The following is a 20,561-nucleotide window of genomic DNA, read 5'->3' as shown; positions in this document are numbered from 1 at the left end:
ATGCCTAGGACATGGATTTCTGTTTCATTCATATTGAGTTTTAGCAGATTTTGAGGCATCCGAGACTTTAGCCTGCATTTGCATTCGGTGCAGTTCGCTGCTAAGATGAGAGTTTTGTGGTCAAGGTGGACAACCAGCTTTGTGTCCCCAAAAAACAGTATCGCAAAACAGCTATAGGATCTGATCAACTGGGGAGTGGAAGGAAATAGGTGTTAAAAAGCATGAGAAAGAGGGCGGAGCCCTAAGGCTCTGCATTTGATGGCCATATATGTTCAACAACGATGCAACAGGGCCAAAACCTGTGTGCTATTTGTCAAAAACGAGGAGAACCATGCTTACCTCTAAGGAGAGATATGCTTACCTCTACAGAGACCCCCGCTTACCTCAAAGGTGACCCCTGATTATCGCTAAGGAGACGCATGCTTACCTCTAAGGAGACCCATGATTACCTATAAGGAGATCGATGCTTACCTCTAAGGAGACCCATGCTTACCTCTACGGAGACCCCTGATTATCGCTAAGGAGCCGCATGCTTACCTCTTAGGAGACCCATGCTTACCTCTAAGGAGATCGATGCTTACCTCTAAGGAGGCCCATGCTTACCTCTAAGGAGACAGATGCCTACCTCTAAGTAGACCCATGCTTACCTCTAAGGAGACGATGCTTACCTCTAAGGAGAGCGATGTTACCTCTAAGGAGACAGATTCCTACCTCTAAGTAGACCCATGCTTAGCTCTAAGGAGATCGATGCTTACCTCTAAGGAGACAGATGCCTACCTCTAAGGAGACCCATGCTTACCTCTAAGGAGATCGATGTTTACCTCTAAGGAGATCAATGCTTCCCTCTAAGGAGACAGATGCCTACCTCTAAGGAGACCCATGCTTACCACTAAGGAGATCGATGCTTACCTCTAAGGAGACCCATGCTTACCTCTAAGGAGACCCATGCTACCTCTAAGGAGACAGATGCCTACCTCTAAGGAGACCGATGCACACCTCTAAGGAGACTCATTCTTACCTCTAAGGAGATCGATGCTTACCTCTAAGGAGACCCATGCTTACCTCTAAGGAGACAGATGCCTACCTCTAAGGAGACCCATGCTTACCTCTAAGGAGACCCATGCTTACCTCTACGGAGACTGATGCCTACCTCTAAGTAGACCCTTGCTTACCTCTAAGGAGATCGATGCCTACCTCTAAGGAGACCCATGCTTACCTCTAAAGAGATCAATGCTTACCTCTAAGGAGACCCATGCTTACCTCTAAAGAGATCAATGCTTACCTCTAAGGAGATTGATGTTTACCTCTAAGGAGATTGATGCTTACCTCTAAGGAGACTCATACTTACCTCTAAGGAGACAGTTGCCTACCTCTAAGGAGACCCATACTTACCTCTATGGAGATCGATGCTTACCTCTAAGGAGACAGATGCCTACCTCTAAGGAGACCCATGCTTACCTCTAAGGAGATCGATGCTTACCTCTAAGGAGACAGATGCCTACCTCTAAGGAGACCCATGCTTACCTCTAAGGAGATCGATGCTTACCTCTAAGGAGACCCATGCTTACCTCTAAAGAGATCAATGCTTACCTCTAAGGAGACCCATGCTTACCTCTAAGGAGACAGATGCTTACATCTAAGGAGACAGATGCCTACCTCTAAGGAGACAGATGCTTACCTCTAAGGAGACCCATGCTCAACTCTAAGGAGACAGATGCTTACCTCTAAGGAGACCCATGCTCACCTCTTAGGAGGCAGATGCCTACCTCTAAGTAGACCCATGCTTACCTCTAAGGAGATTGATGCTTATCTCTAAGAAGACCCATGCTTACCTCTAAGGAGACAGATGCCTACCTCTAAGGAGACTCAAGCTTACCTCTAAGGGGATCGATGCTTACCTCTAAGGAGACCCATGCTTACCTCTAAGGAGACGGATGCCTACCTCTAAGACGACCCATGCTTACCTCTAAGGAGATCGATGCTTACCTCTAAGGAGACCCATGCTTACCTCTAAGGAGACAGATGCTTACATCTAAGTAGACCCATGCTTACCTCTAAGGAGACAGATGCTTACCTCTAAGGGGACCTATGCCTACCTCTAAGGAGACCCATGCTTACCTCTAAGGAGACAGATGCCTACCTCTAAGGAGACCCATGCTTACCTCTAAGGAGATCGATGCTTACCACTAAGGAGGCCCATGCTTACCTCTAAGGTGAAAGATGTCTAGCTCTAAGTAGACCCACTCTTACATCTAAGGAGACAGATACTTACCTCTAAGGAGACCCATGCTTACCTCTAAGGAGACAGATGCTTACCTCTAAGGAGACCAATGCTTATCTCTAAGGAGATCGATGCTTACCTCTAAGGAGACCCATGCTTACCTCTAAGGAGATCGATGCTTACCTCTAAGGAGACCTATGCTTACCTCTAAGGAGACAGATGCCTACATCTAAGGAGACCCATGCTTACCTCTAAGGAGATCGATGCTTACCTCTAAGGAGACCCATGCTTACCTCTAAGGAGACAGATGCCTACCTCTAAGTAGACCCATGTTTACCTCTAAGGAGATCAATGCTTACCTCTAAGGAGACAGATGCCTACCTCTAAGGAGACCCATGCTTACCTCTAAGGAGATCGATGCTTACCTCTAAGGAGACCCATGCTTACCTCTAAGGAGACAGATGTCTACTTCTAAGGAGACCCATGCTTACCTCTGAGACAGATGCCTACCTCTAAGGAGACCCATTCTTACCTCTAAGGAGATCGATGCCGACCTCTAAGGAGACCCATGCTTACCTCTAAGGAGACCCATGCTTACCTCTAAGGAGACAGATGCTTACCTCTAAGGAGACCCATGCTTACCTCTAAGGAGACAGATGCTTACCTCTAAGGAGACCCATACTTACCTCTAAGGAGACAGATGCATACCTCTAAGGAGACCCATGCTTACCTCTAAGAAGACAGATGCCTACCTCTAAAGAGACCCATGCTTACCTCTAAGGAGATCGATGCTTACCTCTAAGGAGACCCATGCTTACCTTTAAGGAGACAGATGCCTACCTCTAAGGAGACCCATGCTTACCTCTAAGGAGACCCATGCGTACCTCTAAGAAGACAGGTGACTACCTCTAATGAGACCCATGCTTACCTCTAAGGAGACCCCTGCTTACCACTAAGGAGACAGATGCCTACCTCTAAGTAGACCCTTGCTTACCTCTAAGGAGATCGATGCTTACCTCTAAGAAGACCCATGCTTACCTCTAAGGAGACAGATGCCTACCTCTAAGGAGATCCATGCTTACCTCTTAGGAGATCGATGCTTACCTCTAAGGAAACCCATGCTTACCTCTAAGGAGACAGATGCCTACCTCTAAGGAGACCCATGCTTACCTCTAAGGAGACAGATGCCTACCTCTAAGTAGACCCATGCTTACCTCTAAGGAGATTGATGCTTACCTCTAAGGAGACCCATACTTACCTCTAAGGAAACAGATGCCTACCTCTAAGGAGACCCATACTTACCTCTAAGGAGATCGATGCTTACCTCTGAGGAGACCCATGCTTAACTCTAAGGAGACAGATGCTTACATCTAAGGAGACAGATGCCTACCTCTAAGGAGACAGATGATTACCTCTAAGGAGACCCATGCTTACCTCTAAGGAGACAGATGCTTACATCTAAGGAGACAGATGCCTACCTCTAAGGAGACAGATGCTTACCTCTAAGGAGACCCATGCTCACCTCTAAGGAGACAGATGCTTACCTCTAAGGAGACCCATGCTCACCTCTTAGGAGGCAGATGCCTACCTCTAAGGAGACCCATGCTTACCTCTAAGGAGACAGATGCCTGCCTCTAAGAAGACCCATGCTTACCTCTAAGGAGATCGATGCTTACCTCTAAGGAGACCCATGCTTACCTCTAAGGAGACAGATGCTTACATCTAAGTAGACCCATGCTTACCTCTAAGGAGACAGATGCTTACCTCTAAGGAGACCTATGCCTACCTCTAAGGAGACCCATGCTTACCTCTAAGGAGACAGATGCCTACCTCTAAGGAGACCCATGCTTACCTCTAAGGAGATCGATGCTTACCACTAAGGAGGCCCATGCTTACCTCTAAGGTGAAAGATGTCTACCTCTAAGTAGACCCACTCTTACATCTAAGGAGACAGATGCTTACCTCTAAGGAGACAGATGCTTACCTCTAAGGAGACCTATGCCTACCTCTAAGGAGACCCATGCTTACCTCTAAGGAGACAGATGCTTACCTCTAAGGAGACCAATGCTTATCTCTAAGGAGATTGATGCTTACCTCTAAGGAGACCCATGGTTACCTCTAAGGAGACAGATGCTTACCTCTAAGAAAACCCATGCTTACCCCGAAGGAGACCCATGCTTACCTCTAAGGAGACAAGATGCATACCTCTAAGGAGACCCATGCTTACCTCTAAGGAGACAGATGCTTACTTCTAAGGAGACCCATGCTTAACTCTATGGAGACAGATTCTTACCTCAGAGGAGACCCAGGCTTAGAGGTAACGAGACCCATGCTTACCACTACGGATATCGATGCTTACCTCTATGGAGACCCAGGCTTACAGGTAACGAGACGCATGGTCACCGACAAGGAGACCCATGCTTTTCTCTAAGGAGACCAATGCTTACAGCTAAGGAGACCCATGCAATACATTCACTCAAAAGAAGTTGGGAGAGGAAGAGTGCTAGGTCAAGGACTTAGTGGGGGGAGAGACAGAAGTTGTCTCTTGTAGCCCTCACACACCCCGAAGGATGTCATGCTTCATCATTGGGTAGTTGCTCCTCGTTGGGCCGGCGGTGCAATGCCCTACGGGTCCCCCAAAGGGTCACTTTGGCGGAGATCTTTTGAGAACTGCCGTTTGGTGCATGTGGGTGTGGGAACAAAGTCCTAAGTGAAAAGTGGTAGTGTGCATGCAGTATGTTAAAACTGAGAGAAAGAGTCCCAGGCACACGTAATGAGGATAACAAAAATATTTTTGGTAGCAATGTCTGGTATTCGTGAATCAGCGGTCGACACCAGTGAAATGATAAGAATGTTATTTAATGAAGCGACAAACAAAGAAACGACCAGCCGACACGTGTTTCGTCACATGCGGGAAGTATCCCGTGACTCTTCAGGGCCATGCAACAGTAGGTAGACTGTCTGTAGATGAAAACTGGATGCACTCATGCGGGTCCGCCGAATGCGAATGAAATCGTGTGCCACTGGGGACCAAGGGTGGGAGGTCTTGTGGTTAGAGGGTGCCTGGGGGAGGATATGACGGACACCCACTTTAGAGTAGGTTAAATGTCAGCAGAGAAAACCATCGGGAAGCATTATTGCGGGTCCGCCAAATGAAGAGGAAATCGCGTGCCACTTAGGACCAGGGTGGGAGGTCCTGTGACTGGAGGATGCCTGGGAATGGATTAGTCGGACACCTTACGTGCACGGTGGAGTCAAGTGTGAGACTACGTTCGTACGAATTCCGGATTTCCTCTTCATTTGGTGGACCCGCACTAGTGCTTCCCGATGGTTTTCTCTGCTGACATTTAACCTACTCTACGGTGGGGTTCCTCTCCCATCTTCTCTTGAGTGAGTGTATGTTTATTTACACCACTCACTTTGTAACAGTGTCCCCCCGTTGTTGTCTTCATGGTTAATTTGGAGCACGGACACTGGACCATCAATTAGCTCCTGGTACCCCCCTCTCCCTTATTTGAAATTACCTCTAAAGAGACCCAGGCTTATCTTTAAGGAGACCTAGTCTTACCTCTAAAGTGACCCAGGCTTACCTCTAAAAAAAAACATAATACCTCTTAGAATTGTTGTGGTGTGTTTTGTTCTATCTGGCCTAGTGTCAACTGCTGCTTAATAAAACAATTGATGCTTAAAATTGAATCAACTCTAATTAAAATGACTTTTTCATTTAGTAAGTACACTGTGTAGGAAGTGAATAGACTAGAGTTTTATAGAGCGCAAACTTAACCTGAAGGTATCACAGCACTTTACATGAGCACCTTCATTTTTAGGCACAAGGAGATTAAGTGATTTGCCCAGAATCACAGGATGTTTGTGCCTCCCGGCTGCATCTTCCCAGCATGAGTTGTGTGCCCCTAGGTTCAGCAGACGTCTGGCTGTTTCTCTACATCTTCCCAGCATGAGTTGTGTGCCCCTAGGTTCAGCAGACGTCTGGCTGTTTCTCTGCTTGTTGTGTGCCCCTAGGTTCAGCAGACGTCTGGCTGTTTCTCTGCCTCTTCCCAGCATGAGTTGTGTGCCTCTAGGCTCAGAGAGATCTGGCTGTTTCTCTGCCTCTTCCCAGCATGAGTTGTGTGCCCCTAGGTTCATCAGAGGTCTGGCTGTTTCTCTGCCTCTTCCCAGCATGAGTTGTGTGCCCCTAGGTTCAGCAGAGGTCTGGCTATTTCTCTGCCTCTTCCCTGCATGAGTTGTGTCCCCCTTTAATAACTCTGTAACCAAGATCATTGGCTTCTCCTGGGTTTGTCTGGAACTTCAGATCTGTGAGGACATATTGTTCTGTTCTTTCATGTGCTCCACTTGAATTCGTCCAAATACTAATTTACCACTAATAAGTTTGAAAGGTGGTCGGTAATCGAGGTTTATCTCTGAGTAACGTATCAGGTCAGGAGACTCCACCAGAGCTTGTGTGCGGCTGTAAGGGTGTGATATTGCAAAGCATTTTTATCTCCTGGGGGCTCTTTGGTCACCTCAGAATGGCACTCGCTGTGTCTTCCAAAGTAGGCGCTGACAAAAGGATTAGTTTAATAGACCCTATTTTTAAGCACTGGGGATTTGTGTCGTGTTCACGGCGCTTGCCGGTGCTCCCGCTAACACACACACAGAAACGATCGGGAGACTCACTTCCGGGTGGAGGTTGAGTCCCGGTCTAGTCTTTCACCAAAGACGAAAGGTCAGGGAAAACACTTCCGGGGGAAACGCATAAACATCGCGTTTTCCCGCCGGTTCAATGCTTCGAATTCTTGGAAGTTCCCCGAGTCGCGAGGATTGTCCCGGAGCCAAGCAGTGCCGGACACGAGCGGACTCTCTTCCTGTGGTAGAGGTGCGGATTCCAAGGATCACTAGAGCAAGGATAGGTGGCCGCGCTTTTAGCTATGCGGCCGCCTCACTATGGAACTCCCTTCCTCTGGCGCTGAGGGGTAATCAAGATCTGCTCTCCTTTAAAAGGGACCTTAAGACCTATCTGTTCCCAAGGGCAATGTAAAACATTCTTCCGATGGTTTAATGAGGTCTCAGCGCCAGGATACCCTTTGGGTGACAGATGCGCTTAATAAGAAATAAATACATTAATAAGAAATAAATAAATACATACGCTGGAGGGCTTTTCATCCCTACGCTGGAAACGAGTCGAGGTATCGTCCCTACACCGAACCTTGAGCCTTGCAAACGCAGGAGCGTTGCGGGGTTTGTCTTTTGTTTTTGCACCGCGCTGGAGCGCTTTATAGTTATTTTGTTAGCACCGCGCTGGAAGCGCTTTATAGTTATTTTGTTAGCACCGCGCTGGAAGCGCCTTATAGTTATTTTGTTTGCACCGCGCAGGAGCGCTGAGGGGTCCTCTTGATTCCTACAGCACAAGAGCGCGTGTCAGTTCCTACTTGCTTTCCATACGCAGGAGCGCGATTCCAGGAGCATTCTACTTTGGAGCTATTGGTAAATGCCACAATGCCCCATCGCGCATACGCGCTGAAGTAGGACAGAGTACCACAGTGCTGAAGCAGCGTACATCAGGACGTGTGCCTTCCAGAGGTGCCTCTGTTGTTGCCAAGCAGTTTGTTCTATTATACGCGCAAGAGCGCTTCCCATTGATTTGCTAGGGAGCTTGCAGTACAGCACCTTGCTTGGACGCTGCTTCAACGGGGGTGCATGTGGACTGAAGCCCATGGTCTGCAGAGCACTGGTGAGTCTTCAGAATTGGGGACACGGGTTTTTCTGTGTGTGGATTACGGGTTGTATAACGAGTAGGAGTTGGGGTCCCTTACTGAACTGGGTCTTTTCCTGTTTTCCAGTTGGCTTCAAGGTACCCAACACACCACCTCCTACCTTCTTTCTGGCTCCCTTCCCTGCGTCCATCTCATCCCGGTTGGGTTCTACTGTCCACGAGGGTCAGGTGGGTACAGGGGCGGGCGCTCTTGTCGTCTCTGCGGAATCACTCCACAAGCAGAGGTAAGCCTTGTGGGGTACCTGACAATTTGTAAACATTTTCCCAAACATCTTCTTGGAGAACTGTTCAGAACACATAATCTTCTCCTCCAAAACATTCAGGAAAAATGCAAAACAGAGCTAAATATTTTGCTGTGGCCAAAGCTTTCGAGGCTCAGAATGTAATGAGCGTGAAGATATTAAAGAAACACTGGTGTATAATATTTAAATACAGCAGAATCAGCGGGGCCAAAGAAGAGGAATCCCGTGACAGCCCAGCTGACCCCACCAGGGGGGCACCTGGCGTAAATAAAAGGTACCTGGGCAGTTGTTTCAAACTTACGTTAAACTGGAACACTTCTGAGTCCACGGGATCAGGGATTTCACATCTTCTGCTTCCAATTTAAATTGTGAAATATTGAGATTCTGAATTGTAGCAGAGTTTTTAAAACATAACAGCAACACTTTCATGTCCATTGTGTCCATTTGTCGCCCAATGTGAATATTATCGAAGGATTCAAGGGCTATATTCATAAACTCTTCATCCTGGATCTCAAGCAAGCAGTACAACAAGTCCATCGGGTAATCACTGAGGCAATCACTGCTGTCCTTGATTTGTTCTTTAATCCAAGGCAATAAATTAGTTTTTGTTCCTGACAGAATCTTCCATTCTAAGTGCTCCACCATTTGCTTCACTGCTTCTGTGTTTGCGAAGCCGAAGATGAAACGCACAGTAAGCAATAAGTGATTCTGGTTACGTTTCATGTAGTCGCTCAATAAGCCGCTCAGAGCCTGATCAGGATTCACTGCATGCTCCGCTGGTTCATAGTTATCCCCTAGTATATAGAACAAAGCTGCAAAGAACTCTTGAAAGATGGAGTGGGCGAAGCTGTAGATGTTGGGGTCACTGGTATCCTTGTGAAATAGGTCTTCACTTTGGAGGAGTGACTGAACATGCACAAGGGACAAGCCATGTTTGTGGAGGTCTTCTTCCGTGAACTGTGTTTTGTTCTCGTTGAGACCATCCTTGGCCAAGGTGCAAACCCTCTTCAGGGTATCTTGGGCTGGCTGCGTTGCTGCACTGTTCTGTTGCTTTAGAAAACTGGATAGGAAAGTAATGAAGAACAATGCCATTGTTCTTGGGGCATTTGTGAGATCTTCGCCTTTTTCCATCTGAAGCTTGAGGCCTCTGCAGATGACCCAACACACAGCTGGGATGAAGCACATGCTATGAAGAGCAGGCCTTTCTTGAATAACTTGGAAAGCCTGGGATCCCAATTCTGCACTTTCAAAAAACTTGTTGAAGTATTCCTTCCTGTCCTCTTCCGAAAATCCAACTATCTCCTCCAAACGTTGGATCTTCACACATTGCCTAAGTTTGTCCACAGCGGATGGACGTGTGGTAATTATTATGGACGACTTGGAGAGAAGTGTTCTTCTTAGTAAACTCTTCTGTGCACACTGCAGGGGTTTTTCGTTGCCCGGGGGTGGAAATAAGGGATGCCTCAATTCGTCAAAACCATCAATTAAGAAGAGTACTTTTCCTGGGTCTACCACTGAGCCAAGATTGGCATTAGGCATCTGCATGTAACTCCTCAGGAGGAGGTCTGCCATGACTGGGTATCCAGGAAGCTGGTCAATGTCTCGGCACTGAACATAAAAGACATACTCAAACCTGTCTTGGAAAAGGTTCCCCGTTGCCCAGTCAAGCATGATCTTCTGAGCAAGGACTGTCTTTCCGATCCCTGCCGCTCCCTGGATCACAATGATTCTCGCAGTATGTCCCTGTTTATCAGGGTTAAATAATTCTGGCACTGAGGAGTAGGAGTACATTGGAACTGGAGCCCTGACTTCCCGATGCTTCCTCCCAGAGGACATGATCTCATGCATTCGCCCCTCCGTCTGGTTAGGGCTCTTTACGAAGACCAGTTTTGTATATCTTTCCGTCAGATCAAAATGTTGACCAAAGCCAATCTTTTCAGCTTCTTGTAACTTTAATTTTTCATTTACGCCATCCATATATTTCTTCCTCAGAAATTCTGCAAGGCAAACAAGAAATAATCAAAACCCACTCTACTCAAACTGCTACCAAGTGTCTTTGCTACCATCTGCAGCCCTTATTACAATTCCTGTGGTACTGCCAATTCGGGCACTACAGGAGTCGTTGCCTGAATCGGGATTTCAAGATGTGAAACTTTTTTACTGATGAAGAAAATATTACTGAGTTAACCCCATTTTGAGTTGTGGAAGTTGAAATAATTCACTAATACAGAGCCCAATAAATACTGCACCTTGCAGTGTTGGTATTTAAAGGTGTATTAACGTACCAAAATACAGGCCCCGGCAGAATGAGGTTACTAGAACTAACAAATCATATATCCTGCAATTACTTGAAAATTAAATAGCATTAAAATTATTCATCAGATTCCCTTTTGTTATTTTTTTACAGTGACCGGGCATGCACAGCGACTAGCAGGACTATTACTTCATCTGTCAACTAGAAACTACTAGTAACTAGTCTACCCTGACAGGGCATGCACTGCTAAGCCAGGCTCAGGTGGCACCAGCAAGATTATTACTCCATCTTGTAACTAGTAACTACTTGTAACAAGTCTACATTGAGCTTGTATGCACTGCTAAGCCGGGCTCTGATGGGACCAGCAAGACTATTACTTCATCTTGTAACTAGTAACTATTAGTAACTAGTCTACACTGGGGGGTACGCACAGCTACGCCAGGCTCTGGCTGGACCAGCAAGACTATCACTTCATGTAACTAGTAACTACTAGTAACTAGTCTGCAGTGAAAGGGCACAGACAACTAAGCTAGGCTCTGGCAGGACCAGCTGGACTATTACTTCATGTAACTACTCTACAGTGACCAGGCACGCACAACTAAACTAGGCTCTAGCAGAACCAGCAGGACTATTACTTCATCTAGTAACTAGTAACTACTAGTAAGTAGTCTACACTGAGCAGGCATGCACAGCTATGCAAGGCTCTGGCCCGACCCGCAAGACTATTACTTCATCTTTCAACTAGTAAGCACTGGGACGTTCCAAGAAGAGGAATGTTCCCTCTTGTTTGAGGCTGGGTTATGGCTTCGTTGGCCAACACTGGCCCACAGGACCTAGAGCAAAGCAATATTTTCATCATAGCTGTAGCGTCTTCTGCAGCCTGGGTACCCACCAATGACTACGCCACACACGGAGCTTAATATAACACATCCTTATTCAACTGCGTGTACCTGCGAACTCCACATTCAAACACAAGCTTTCATTGCGCTCCATTCTGACACCTAGGTCACAGCTCTAAGGAGTCCGTTAGGAGCCATAAGGGTCCCGTCATAAAACTCGCCAGACACTACAATAGCCACTGGCCATGTAAATCATTATCAGTGAGAATCACAGGGACTGATTCACATATGCTTGTAAGAGTAATTATAAGGTACTAATGTAGAACTACTTGTACCTGTACCCATAAATACCTTTGTGAATCATCCCTGATGCATGAAAATGTATTTCAGTAGGTTATCTTTTTTATCTGACTTCGCCTGGTCCTCTCAGAAGAGCTTTGAAACCCTTTAAGTCATGTTCCCGGTCCCTTTAGACAGGTCCCCGGGAGCTCTGACACTCAATCCCTAAAAAGCGTGAACTTTCTTCTTTTATTTCAATGTGATATGTTCGATGTGTGTCCCCATCAGCCCAGTGCATGTCTGTATCTGTGAAATAACACCGCAGCGAGTGACTTCTTCCGGTTTTGGTCCCAGATTCCGCACCATCTCCGACAACAAGCCTTCTTCTCTTTGCTAACAGTCCCTCAGAAAAAGTATGGTGAAGGTTTTGACCAATTGAAGAAATGGTTAATAACTCTTCATCATCATATTTGATTCTGTTGACATTACAAACCATCTGTAGCAGGGCCAAGCGCTGAAGATATTTCCACACAGGGCAGGAGACGCGACACACTTGGCGGCACGCTGATGCTCCCGGCAACAGCAGCCCCAGGTCACACATCTTGTCCCTTTCTTCATGCCCCACTCCACCCTGAATTAAGGGAATTGTGAATTCAATTTGCTTTCTAATGATTTATGCTACATTTAACTATTCTCATGTAGTTTCACTCACGTCTATTTTGTATGCTCAAGTTATATCCAGGCCTGCTCAGCCTTCTTACTTCTGAGGGATTTAGCCACCTCTAAGCGAGGATTTGCAGATATCTCCGTATCTGAGGTTTTACATTTTCTGTATCTCTTCTTTTTAGGCAGCGCTTGCGCTGTTTTGGCAAGACATGCTTTATTCAGGATATGGGCATTAAAAACTCTACCCATTTTCAAGGACTGCCCCTGTTGCATATGTTGTTACTCAGAGCTTGTGAGCACTATTTCTTTCTTTAAGCTGGAGCACTCGAGATCAGTGCTCTGTGGTTTTCAAAGCTCTGTGGTTTACAGAGTTCTGTTGTAAACAAGGCTGTACATCTTGCTCGTATCTTGCCACATTTGCTGTGTATTCAAGACCAAGGTTTGTTCTGGCTGCAGCTGCCTCCTCCTCCCTCATGCTTTTGAAACGCTCTGCCTGGCGTCACGGTCCCTGCCTTCCTATGGCTGCCACTTCCGTCTCACAGTTCTACAAGCACTTGCAATGCAATAAATCTCGCATTTGCGAGAGTTTGAGCTACTGGCATTGTAAATGACAATGCCTTTTATTTATGAGTTTTGAAAACCATCACTGAGTAAACACGCCCTTTGTACTTATAGTTGTTGCTTACGAGAAGCAAGGCTGGCAGTAACTGCTACTCTTTTACTGGCCAGCCTTACTTAGGGCAACTGGAGTGGCGAAATGAGCTAAAGAATGATGATGGATTCAACCCAGATCTGTGACTGGGGGTGAGTGTCTGAAAAGTTTCAGTGCTCCGTCCATCATCTCCTTGTGCTTGCTTTGTTCGTCCTAAGATGGCAGGGTATGCCCAGACGTGGGTCCCTTGCTCCCTTTGCCACTAGATTCAAGCTAGCCTGGCTGATGAGGGGTGAAACCCTGAAACCGTTCCCAGGATGCTTGTTTCCAGTCCAGGGAAGACTTGGCTTGGGAGTTCGGGCTGGACTGTTCCCATGAGGAATAGGGTCAAGACTGATTTGCATATAGCTGGGTCTGCATTGAGGTGGCGAAGTGAGCTAAAGAACGATGATGGATCCAACCCAGATCTGTGACTGGGGGTGAGTGTCTGAAAAGTTTCAGCGCTCCGTCCATCATCTCCTTGTGCTTGCTTTGTTCGTCCTAAGATGGCAGGGTATGCCCAGACGTGGGTCCCTTGCTCCCTTTGCCACTAGATTCAAGCTAGCCTGGCTGATGAGGGGTGAAACCCTGAAACCGTTCCCAGGATGCTTGTTTCCAGTCCAGGGAAGACCTGGCTTGGGAGTTCGGGCTGGACTGTTCCCATGAGGAATAGGGTCAAGACTGATTTGCGTATAGCTGGGTCTGCATTGAGGTGGCGAAGTGAGCTAAAGAACGATGATGGATCCAACCCAGATCTGTGACTGGGGGTGAGTGTCTGAAAAGTTTCAGCGCTCCGTCCATCATCTCCTTGTGTTTGCAGTCTCGAAGGGCTAACATATTTTTATCTGCAGCTAGTTTCTTCCAAGATGAAGTTTTCAGCAGAGTAGCTGATATAAACAGCGAGGTAAATGGATTTGCAGCGATTTGTATGCCCACTGAACTGCATGCATGAATACATTAAAAAACATGAATGTACAACGAACTCCCAGCAGCAACATAGCGGCCAGCCTTCAGTTAAGTTTGCACTCTTTGAAACAGCAAATTAAGTTTTAAAGCCACTCTTGAGTGATGGCTACGGGTTCACACTCAGTGAGATCAGAGAACTAATGGTCATCATTGATAATCTCTATTGATCCATAATAATGAAATTAAGATTTTGTGGTGAGAATGTATAGTGACAGAATTTGTTTTTTTCAGTCTAACAAAAACAATGAGCCACTTATGGTGTTCTCAGCTGATTTCACTCCTGAAGTTCCTGCTGCCAAAATAAGATCACAGGATGCCGTAAAATCAGCAGGAACTATTTTAAGAAACGTCCTGAAAGATTTAGATTTTGGACTTAATGACAAAATTTGTGATGCCTCAGAGCTCCACAAATCATGGGAGTCAATAGGAATGCCTGATGTTGTCTTAACATTTTTTACATCATTGTTTAATATCAGCAAAACTGTTACAAACAAAAGTTCTTGAGTTCTGATCAGAAGCCGACAACATAGATGATGGCTTTAAAATATAAGGGAGTGAAGGATAGGATGAGAGAATGGAAAATTAAAAGACCGGCCCACCAGAAGCACACTCACCTTGCGGAGGACACTATCACATATGGAAACAGAGTCTTTGAGCCACTGGCACAATTAATTCGAGAGTTACAGTAGGGCGCCACTGTTAAAGCAAGTTTGTCGCTCTCATGGGGGTTGAAGTCAGTGACTCCTGTGTGCTAGGAAAGGGGCCAGTGTGAAGCCACGGCCATTACCTGACTCTTCTTGCCAAACAGACTGCTAGGAACACTTACGGATTGCTAGAAGAGCTGAGCAGGAACGTCTGACACCAACACGGTTATCTGGAGTCTGAGGAGACTGACCCGACATCAGGGAAAGACCGGGGAGAGGTCATTTAGTGTATGGAGACCTGAGCCTAGAGTAGAAATTACTAAGGAGCGCCCCAGTCCTCAGGAGTTTTTCCAGCTGCCCTCCGGTTGTGTGTGACTGTTCAAGGCAGTAAGGCCCGCAGGGGACTTGAATGAACTTAACAGCTGAGCGCTGCTGAATTTCACTTTGAAGGTGAAACATAGACTTTGTTGCATGCAGCCATGCCTGGGCTGCATCTGGGAGTCGCCTCCATTATCGAATGGGGAATAACCATCCTCACAAGACTGGACAGAGGGACTCAGGGATTCCACACAGGGCGACAGTAGCCTGCCTCCCTTAAGAGACTATGGGGATTTATTAGTGTTTTAATGCTATGTTTTGTGCGCTACATTAAAATACTTCTTTTTTCACAAAAGCAAGTATTTGACTGGAGTCCTGGACAATCACATGTCTGCTGTTGTTTGTACTTTGAGTTGTGAGCCTGACTCTGCTTTACACCTACCGCCCCCAAAGAGTCTTGGGCTGCCCAACCCATTCTACCACTTAGAGTCAAGACCTGGAAGGGGTAGTACATGGCTGAGTTACTCCGAAGCCATAGTACATCAGGCCCCAGGCACAAGGAGCGAAAGGCCCCAAACCCCACGCTTGGGCCCAGGAGCTCCTGCTTGCCCCGTGGCCTCTGAAAAGGGCTTTGACAATACACATATGTATACTTCATATTACTTTACTTTGCATTGTAGATATCCTCCAATGTAGTGACTACCAATGTTATTGTATATTTGATGTGATTAATGCCTGTGATTTAAATATAATGAGATGTAATGGAGCTGCTAAGTAGAGAGGGAAGCAGAGGGTAATTGGGTAGAAGCCTTTACTATAGTGCCTACTTTAGTTTATTAAACTAATGTCCCAAGGCAATTAAAAGTCCTATTTCTTTTCCAAGTGATAGAACACTGACTGAACATTAGTAAATCAATCCCAACCAGCAAAGGGAGCGCTGCACAATATCAAAGAAACAATCAGTAGTTCATTGTAACTTATATCCAAATAGTGGAAGGCAGTCCATCAGGATTGGTGATTCTGACTGAACATTACCATTATGATATACTGTTGCTGTGCTACCTCGCAATGGCATCTAAGAGCAAACGATGACTGTAAAGTCTGCTTCCTCATGAACGTCAAGACCTAAAAACTGAGGTATTTGTCAACTTGTCACACCGAGCTCGCAGAACACTTAGTTCTTGAGATTCTCGGGACAGGTGTCAGTACCTGACAATTCATCGAGCTCGCAGTAGCGTTTAGTTATTGCGGTTCGAGGGACAACAGTCAGTACTTGTCACAAGGTTTGTTATTTAGCCTGAGGTCCTCCTGCAGAATCAACCTATGAAAATGACCAGCTTGAGTTGGACAGGTGCCGTCTCCAGAACATCGAGGCAGGAACCTCAATGGCGCTAAATGTCATGGACACAATATCGAAGGACAAAATATTAAAAGTTTAGTATAGATATAAATACATCGATATTGTGTGTGTATATATATATCGCCAGTAGGTGGTTATAGTTAAGACCTAATTTCCATTGGAATAGTGTTTTGTGTTTTGCTAATAACCATGGCGCCGTATGACAAATTTTCACAAATGTTTTTAAACTAGTTTGCTACTCACTTCAGCTGCGCTGTGGAAAGTTTTGGGGTGATTCGTCAAGCTGGACCCAAGGAAAAGGGGGGTTTCAGAACGCTTTCTCCCCATGCAATTTCTCGTAGAAATTTTACACACGACTACAGCCCGAACCACTGAACAGAATTACATCGAATTAGGCAGAAAGCTAAATCTTGGGCCACAAAGAGTGCTTTTTGTATTTTGGTGCAAATCTGTTCAGTGGTGTTTTGGAGTTATTTAACAAACAAGATTTATGTATATCTAAGGATGCAGATCCACCACAGATCCACTGTGGTGGATCCGCAGATCCATGCGCCAAAAGCAATACAATGATTGGCTAGCCTCAACCTGAGATGAAAGTTGTGGCTCCCATTTTTTTATATCGGGACTCGGTCCCAGGGGGCAAAAATAAGAGATGAAATTGAATGAAGGTGTCAGGGTAGAGGTACCCTGAACCAATGGGTCTGACAGAGTGGTCTTCAAGGAACCCCTAACGAGGACAAACTACAGAGCTGCTCCCCCATGTAAATCTGCAACGGATCCGTGGATCTAGAGCCCAATCAAAAAAACACATACACCCACTCACAGACCCACTCTTGACACTCACTCACACCCCGACACAACCACTCACACCTACTCACACATCCATACACCCACTACACACCTCCACAGTCACTCACACATCCACAAAGTCAATCACATACCCACACAACCATACACCTACTCACACACCAACTCACAGACCTACAAAACTACTCTCACACACCCACTCACACACCCATAGTCACTCACATATTGACTCACATACCCACTCACATACCCAATCACATGCTCACATACCCACACAGCCATTCACACAACCACTCACAGACCCCACAGCCACTCACACACCCATACAGCCGCTCACACACTCACAAGCACACCCACACACTCACAAGTACACCAACTCACAGACCCACAAAACCATTCACACACTCACTCAAAGACCCACACAATCACATACCCACTCACAGACCCACACAACCACTCACTTCTTTTTTAAATTAGTCCAAAATATTTTTTGAGTAGCATGCTGTTCTTTGTGTTTTCTCTTAGAGATGTATCACTTTTGATGATTCCCTGCCCCTGTGCTTACATGTCCCTCTTCCATGTCCTCTCCATTCTCTTCTGCTCTGTCATCTGTGATGTGGTCTAGGCGGCTTGATGTGGCTAGTGATGCCTGACTGAGACATGAATGAAACCTAGGTGAGTTCTGTGGGCACCTCATCTGAGAGCAAGAGCACTCTGAGGCTTTACTAACACCGGAAGAACATATGTAATTCTAAACTGTTGTTTCGGGAATTTGGGGAGAAGTAACAGTAGACCTCTCTCACTATGAAGTGACTTAGAACAAAAGTAACTTCTGTCATTTATACACAAGAGCACACAGTTTGACATGTGAACACAACTTACCCTTCTCCTCGTTTTCATGTTTTCTCTGATCCAAATCTGAAAGACATAAATGAACTATGGTAAGGCACACCCTGTATACTTTAGTAGAAGAGCCTGCTTCTCAGACGTCTCATGGACCCAGGGTAACTCATTGATCATTATATAGAGGTTGGTAAGGAAATGCACTAAAGGGTGAGACGGACCCGTCATTATCAATGTTTTCTTTTACCTCCTGAGGAACATTAACCCAGGATCAGATTCTGCTGGCGATGCTTCACTTCTCCCACACTCTGAAAACAATGGCTCACTCCCCTCCTACTCTAAAGTGCTACCCTCCTCTCATAATCCTTCAATCTTATCATAATCAAAAGACAGAACATCGATCCCCTCATACTGTAGAGATGATGCACACTCTCCTCATACTCTGGAGATGGTGGCTCACTCACTCCCTCATACTCATGAGACAATGCTTGACTTCTCTCTTAATCTAAGTTGCTTCACATCCTCTCATAATACGTCAATCTACTCAAACCCTAAAGACAGAACCTCAGATCCCTCATCCAGTAAAGATGATGCTTCACTTTCCTTATACTCTGGAGATGGTGTATCACTCTCCTCATACTGTAAAGATGATGCCTCGCTCAACTCATACTCTGGAGATGGTGGCTCACTCCTCTCATACAGTGAAGGTGACGGTTCACTCTCCTTATACTCTGGAGATGGTGCCTCACTCTCCTCATACTATAAAGGTGATGCCTCGCTCAACTCATACTCTGGAGATGGTGGCTCACTCCTCTCATACAGTGAAGGTGGCGGCTCACTCTCCTTAAGCTCTGGAGATGGTGTCTCACTCCCCTCATACTCTGGAGATGGTGGCTCACTCTCCTTACACTCTGGAGATAGTGTCTCAATCCCTTACACTCTGGAGATGGATACTTACAGTCCTCATACTCTAACAATGGGGTCTAGTGTCTCATTCTCCTCATACTCTGGAGATGGTGGCTTACACTCCTAAGATACTGCCTCACTCCCCTCATACTCTGGAGATGGTACCTCATTCTCCTCATACTCTGACAATGGTGTCACTCACCTCATAGTCTAGAGATGGTGTCTCACTCCTATCATACTCTGGAGATGATGGTTCACTCTCCTCCTGCTCTGAATGCTGGTGTCACACTCCTCTCATAATCTGGAGATGGTGGCTTACTCTCTTCATACTCTGGAGATGGTGTCTCACTCCCCTCATACTATAAAGATGATGCCTCTCTCCCTTCATATGCTGGAGATGGTGTTTCACTCCCCTGATACTCTGGAGATAGAGTCTCACTGTTGTCATACTCTGGCCGACAGTCTCACTCTCCTCATACTCTGGAGATGGTGTCTCACTCCCCTCAGACTCTGGAAATAGTGTCTCGCAGCCTTCAGACTCCGGAGATGGTTTCTCACTCTTCTCAAACTCTGGAGACAGAGCCTCACTCTCCTTATACTCTGGAGATGCTGTCTAATCCTTCTCATACTCTGGAAATAGTATCTCAGTTAACTCAAACCCAGGAAATGGTGCTTCGCTCAATTCATACTCTGAAAATTGTGTCTCACTCCCCTTATACTGCGGAGATGTTGTCTCACTCTCTTCATACTCTGATTTCTGGTGTCTAATTCTCCTCATACTCTGGAGCTGGTGTCTCATTCTCCTCCTACTTTGAGGATAGAGCCTCACTCAACTGATACTCTAGAGATGGTCACTCACACCCCTCATACTGTGGAGATGTCTCACTCTCCTCATACTCCAGAGACGGTGTCTCACTCCCCTCATACTCTGGAGATGGTGGCTCACTCTCATACTTTGGGGACAGAGCCTTACTCCCCTCATATTCTAACAGCAGTGCCTCACCCTCTTCACTTCTCTTGTACTCTGAAGAGAGCCTCACTACCCTCATACTGTGTAGATGGTGCCTCATTCCCCTCACACTCTGGAGATGGTGTCTCGTTCTCCTCATACTCTGGACACAGAGCCCGACTCTCCTCATACTCTAAAGACAATCTGACCATCTACCACATCGCTGCACTCGCGCTGATACTAGCACAGAGTATTTTAATGTTGCCTGGTTTTTGTATTTAGGTTCGTTTTTCTGTTTGATTTTACCCTGCTTTTAGCCTGCTTGCCTGTAGCCTGCGCCCCTCTCTCCCCTTACCTGCATTTAAAAAAACGGCATTTTCTGCCTGCCAAGCACCACCATTTCGGTGGGTCCGGGTCCTGGGGGTCATTTTGGGCGCCATCTTTGTTTGGGACACCTCAGCCAGCGGCGGCCGCCATCTTGGAGCGGACTCGCACGCTCAGGGCTGATTGGAGAGCCTATTTACAGTCGCTCCCTCACGCGCAGCGTGACGCGCAGGTGGGCGCCTTCGCGTAGCCTGAGTCGTGCCGGAGTCCTGCCCGTCTGCGCCCGTCAGCGTCCCGGAGGCGACGGGGCGGCGGGGGAAGCTGGTCCGGTGACACACTGGCTGAGATGATCTGTTATACCTCTGTGATGTTGCGGGATTTGCGGGGCCTCTCTAGCTCCTGCCGTTCCGTTTTCCCGGGGCGATTTAAGGGTACACGCCGTTGTCCGTGTTGTGGCTGGACGCCTTTCTGGACCCATGTTA

The 20,561-nt window shown here is 46.5% G+C and overlaps 1 protein-coding gene across 1 annotated transcript in view; it reads right to left on the bottom strand.

The window, feature by feature from the left end:
* Positions 1-20,561, bottom strand: part of LOC146822513 (NACHT, LRR and PYD domains-containing protein 12-like) — a 221,502-nt gene that overhangs the window by 168,346 nt on the left and 32,595 nt on the right. The window contains exons 3-4 of the mRNA XM_085613631.1: positions 17,940-17,975; positions 8,535-10,230 (exon numbers count right to left, since the gene is read on the bottom strand). Coding sequence (XP_085469757.1) covers positions 8,535-10,230; positions 17,940-17,975 — 1,732 coding nt within the window. The remainder of the gene's footprint in view (positions 1-8,534; positions 10,231-17,939; positions 17,976-20,561) is intronic.

The sequence above is a fragment of the Triturus cristatus genome, chromosome 6, assembly GCF_964204655.1.
Source record: "Triturus cristatus chromosome 6, aTriCri1.1, whole genome shotgun sequence".
NCBI lineage: Eukaryota > Metazoa > Chordata > Amphibia > Caudata > Salamandridae > Triturus > Triturus cristatus.
This window is presented reverse-complemented; position numbering and strand designations above follow the sequence as displayed.